This window comes from Papaver somniferum, chromosome 11 (genome assembly GCF_003573695.1).
Source record: "Papaver somniferum cultivar HN1 chromosome 11, ASM357369v1, whole genome shotgun sequence".
In the NCBI taxonomy this organism is placed as follows: domain Eukaryota; kingdom Viridiplantae; phylum Streptophyta; class Magnoliopsida; order Ranunculales; family Papaveraceae; genus Papaver; species Papaver somniferum.
This window is the reverse complement of record NC_039368.1, coordinates 136,782,715-136,787,846: the sequence shown is the minus strand read 5'-3', so window position 1 is coordinate 136,787,846 and position 5,132 is coordinate 136,782,715. Positions and strand designations below refer to the sequence as shown.

The following is a 5,132-nucleotide window of genomic DNA, read 5'->3' as shown; positions in this document are numbered from 1 at the left end:
TCTCTCTAAGAGATTTATTTTATGAGTTTCAAAACTCAGGATATCATCACCATGCCGACTTCTTTACTGGATGATTCCAGTACGATAAAATTTTTGGACCCAACTTGATTGCAAATTCGCTCAATAACAAGTGGGCCATTAATTTGGTTAATTTTAAAACAGTGCTTCTGCACGGACCGTCATTTTGGATTAGACGAAAACTGCGTAGACACATAATAAGTGGGCCACACCGGCTGGAAAAAACAGGAGGTTGATGAGTGTTTGTATCTGCATAGTTTTTATATAGTCCATGTGGATGATCCGTGAAGAGTGTTTTATTTCAAAATAAAACAATGGTAGGACTTCTTATCCAACAAATTTTCATCAACCCTGGACCATGTGCAACTAAGAGACGGAAGAAGAGAGAAAATTAGTTTTGCGATTGGAAAACGAGAACAACATGGAGAAAGATTTCCCAATGTGACCAAAAGAAAAAAACGAGTAAGAAAGAAAATTCCTTTCCCTACCATTACTAAATTTTTACTCTCAGGCCTCGACAAGATAAAGGCATGACCCATTCAATACCAATATATCTTGCATGCAGAAGCCATGAAGCAGGATAAAGGCAAGCATGAACTGTAAAAGGGAAGTGGAGAGTATAATGGACAGTGGACGCCTGACCCATATGTGAACTGCTGGATTGGGAATAATAGTCCATTTTTATTGGGACACATTATTAGTGACATGTACATATCCTATGAGGTGGCAAAGTACCAACATGGATGGTACCCCCAATTAATCTATTCATCAAAGAATAAAAAACCAATGAGAGCCGTGCAGAAGATTTTCTGGTTGAGAAACAAAGTGCTGGAACAAAGTTGCTAAACAGAGATTAAAGCCTCTGCATAAACAAATACCAAAAAATGGAAAACATCTATAATTCAAAAGCCACAGTTCACTTGATAAATAACAAAAACAAACAACTTTGAATTGTCTTCTCTGAATGGAGCTGAACTTCACAATCCCTCCATCTTCCTATTAACCTGACTTATTATTTTATTTCTGATACTAAAACTTAACCAAATCAAACATAAAATAAAATAAAACGAATAGAACCAGACGGACAGTGTTTCAACAGGTAGATTAAGGTGAAACAACCTGGAGCCAACACCCACTCAGCAGCGGAATCTCTCTACTCGGATTCAGATTCAGCACTCTGCAACCAGACGATGAAAGGCTTGACATTTTTCCATATCTGAGAATTTTTGTTACCACTAGCAATCCCTTCATTGAACCACTGAACAATGTACTCTTCCTCCAATACATCTTCATCATAGAGTGTTTTCAGAACTAAAGCTACCTCCTTCACAACCTCAGGGCCAGACTTTTCACAGAAAGCACCAATAGCTCGCAGAAGAAGATTCTGTGACCCTTCGTTATCATGAGTAGCAGCAGCAAGGTAGTTCTTCTTCTTAGTCACTTCCTTGGAAAACCCTTTGTCTACACCTCCAAAAAGTGCATCAAGAAGGGCGTTCATGACATCTTGTGGAGAAGAACCACCATTCAGAGATCCTAAAAAGGATTTCAACTGTCCAACGCTGCAACCCTTCAGCTTCCCTTGAATCTTCTCAACTAGTTGTTCGTGAGCACCAACACCATTAGCTGACTTGCCATTCTCAGTTACAGTAGGAGATTTAGCTTCAGATTCAGCAGAACCATTAGTAGCAGCAACCACCTTCTTTGCAGCAGGTTTAGGCTTTTCCTTCTCAGCCTCAGCAGTGGTAAGCATAACCATGTCAGCTGTGACAGCACTCAATTGTTCTTGTATACGTTTTTGAGCTGCTTCCAAAGATGTATCAGTAGCCCACTGGACATCATCGTCACCATCCTCCTCTTCCTCATCTGCATCATTGTCATCAGCCTGGCTACCAGAAGGAGAATGACGATCTTCAACGGGGAGGACTGTCTTCTTCTTGGATGAGGAAGCCTTTGAGGCATCCTTCTTTTTTAATTTCAGCTTCTTAAGCTCCTCATCAGCAGCCTCACCTTCCTTTAGTCGTTCTTTCTCAGCCCTCCGCATTGCCTTCTTATCTTTTCCTCCCTTCTTCTGCTCAGGCGGATTCTTGATAATGAAAGTGGTGAGCTTGTCCCTCATGTCAACATCAGAAACATAACCACAGGCAGCACATTTCAGTTGGATCATCTGGGTTTTGGTGATGATAACATCAGTCTCAGGGTTCCCACATTCATAGCACTGGACAAACTTCTTAATGAAGTTCTCAAGCAAACCAGCAAGCTTAGCAGTGTCATGGGCACCATTCACAAGAGCAACTCCAGTTTTTTCATCAAATTTGGACTGTGCTCCAAGCTCACAACCAAAATACTTGGTGGTGTATGATGGAGGCCTGGCCAATGCTTTTGCAATGTCAACCATGTTTACCACATTAGTCTTGATACCATTTCCACGACCTTCAATCTTTGTCAACATCCTTGGCATCTTATACCTGTAGAAGGCATCATCGCTGTTACCAGCACCTATGTTCTGCATCGCCATCCTTTTAAGACTGAATAGAGTGATACTAGAGAGAACAGTAAGCTTCTTCTGAGCGAGTGGTTTCTTCTAGTTCACTTGTAATTGGAGGTCGCAGAAAATTGCAACTGGAAGAATCTGTAAAATCCTGAAATGGTTCTAAATGCATACAGCCAACTTTAGCAAAGTCTCTATGCTTAAATTCTCTAGGACAGTATTTACCAAGCAATCCAACAGATCCCAAAAAGAGTGTGGCACGTTCAGACATAAAGGCTTGGAAATTAACACCCTCCACTTTGTTAAACCGGAGTTATAACAAATAAATCTGAAACATCAACAAGCAAATAGCATTGTAGTAAGATACACAATCACTAACAAGCCACACCATTATATTTGAATAATTCAAGAAAACATGTCAAATTACAAGCTCAATTTGCATTACACATGACAGAAAGATGAATTCACTAGGAGATTTAGCTGGTGTGTCTTTCACCAATACCACTATACTGCTTTGAAAGATTATCAGGGCTACCTATATTGTATCAATTGATTCTTCTTTTATCACCCACGATAGAGCAAAAATCAGCAGACTAGAGCTAGGAAACATAATTCTTAGATGATGAAAGATATGGCAAATACAGAAATCAAAAACTCAATTTAAAGTATAAATCATCGTCAATAACCTAATTGTAATTGAATATAAATTATCATCAGTTCATGTTCGTGAATAATATTAATACATTAAGATAAACAATCAGAGATTCAATAAGATCTAAATCTGCAATACAACATCATGGTCAAAAACAATATTGGATCCATATATACATCATTGATTCAATTGAATCCACAAAATCAGATTGAAACCAAAGAAATCAGAACAAAACATAACAATACAATGGTAATTGAAAATCAGCCGAAAACGAAATCGAATAATTGTTACCTCTTTTGAAGATTAGGGTTAGGTCTCGTAAACGGGAATCGAGAGAGATGATAGATGGAGAGAGATATTTAGTTTGTTTTTTTTTCCCTTTTGCAGAGGTCTCTTTTGAAGATGATTAGGGTTATCAAAAGAATCCTCTAGAAACTTATATGTACTGTACAGTATATCCTAGTGGGCTCGGACGAGTCCATATTTCTTCCCTGACTACACCTTGTATGGATTTGATTCAAAATCTGATTCGGCTCATCCATTAAATTCGGGCCTTTTTTGAGTCGGGTATTGATTTTCGAATCAGACATAATGATGTAACGAGTCAGATCCGGATGAACTAGATCCGGATGAATCAGGTAAAAAAAAAATGAACAACTTATTTGTAATTTTTTCTATCGATAAGGATTCCTTCAAAAAAAAAAATTAATATTCTTATAAAATAAAGACAGGGGAGAGAGAGATTTCTTATTAATGTGTGTATAGAATACAATGTTTAAGCCTCTATTTATATAGATAGAAGGCTTGGTGTCCAAGATATGTAAATCCTAAACTTAGACACGAAGATCATCTTAGTAAATAAACAATGGTTTATAACACTCCCCCTGATGACCACCGAGGCTAAGTCATTACAAGCATACCAGGAAAACTCAAAAGATAAAAACCTGAAATTGCATAAGCATGTAAAAACTCAGACAGTGTTGGACACACATATATTGCCTCGTTAAAAACCTTGACAAGGAAAACCCAGTGGGACAAAACCTTGACCAAGAAAAAAGAATACAACGCGTTACGTCCACTAAAATGTTCCTTATATGATGGTGCTCCCCCTGATGAGTACTTCCGTTAAATCTTGGCTTGCAAATCTTTGAGTCGACACTTCCCAATTTCGATAAACGAATTTCTTGAGTGCTGGAGATAGCAATGCTTTCGTGAGAAATCTTCCAGTTGATGAAGTCTTCTTTTGTGTTAGTCTTCTAATAGTGGTGTTCTCGAGTCTTCATGTTTCTTTCAATACATACTTGAATCTTGGATTGCTAATTTCTTGGAGATGATTTGCAGAAATAGTTGATGTAGTTTCTTCAACAAAGTGCCAATATGCAGTTATAGTACCATAGGTGAGTAAAGTTTGTGAGCATATCATATATGGATCAGAATGATATCCAAATTCCTAAGGGTTATAATATTGATGTGGTCTAAGAAAACAGAATGACCTAGTTAATGGTGGAAATCCACCAAATAACCAAAATCCATACAACTCCCCCTTGGATGACCACCATGTTGAATTAATTTTCCTCACCAAAACCTTGCCAGTAAAACCCAATGGGAAAAAAAATTGGACGAAGGAAAAAGAGCACAAATATCAACATTTTGGAAAATAAATAAATAAAAATTAACGTCAACGAGATGTTACCTCGTTAAAACCTTGTCAGGAAAACCACATGGGACAAAACCTTAAACCAAGGGAAAAGAGTACAACTTTTGACGTATTTATCGATGCTAACTCAACTACATGAGTTTTTCAAAAAATAAGCATCAAAATAATAACTCTAGTATATCTTAAAGACGAGTTTATGCTAGCATAATTCTAACTGCAGATTTAAGAAAGGAAAGAAAATAAATTTTATGCTGCTAAACGTGGATTTTCGTGTTTTTAAGGACTCCTCAAGAGACCTATAATGTTGAAATCATCAA

General features: G+C 37.5%; 1 protein-coding gene across 1 annotated transcript; it reads right to left on the bottom strand.

Moving 5' to 3' along the window:
- Positions 1-831: 831 nt before the first annotated feature.
- Positions 832-3,603, bottom strand: LOC113321864 (eukaryotic translation initiation factor 5-like). The gene is made up of 2 exons (XM_026569805.1): positions 3,450-3,603; positions 832-2,834 (listed from the first exon to the last, which is right to left on the bottom strand). Exon 2 carries the CDS (start codon positions 2,531-2,533, stop codon positions 1,172-1,174), a length of 1,362 nt encoding a protein of 453 aa, XP_026425590.1. The 5' UTR covers positions 2,534-2,834; positions 3,450-3,603; the 3' UTR covers positions 832-1,171.
- Positions 3,604-5,132: the final 1,529 nt, after the last annotated feature.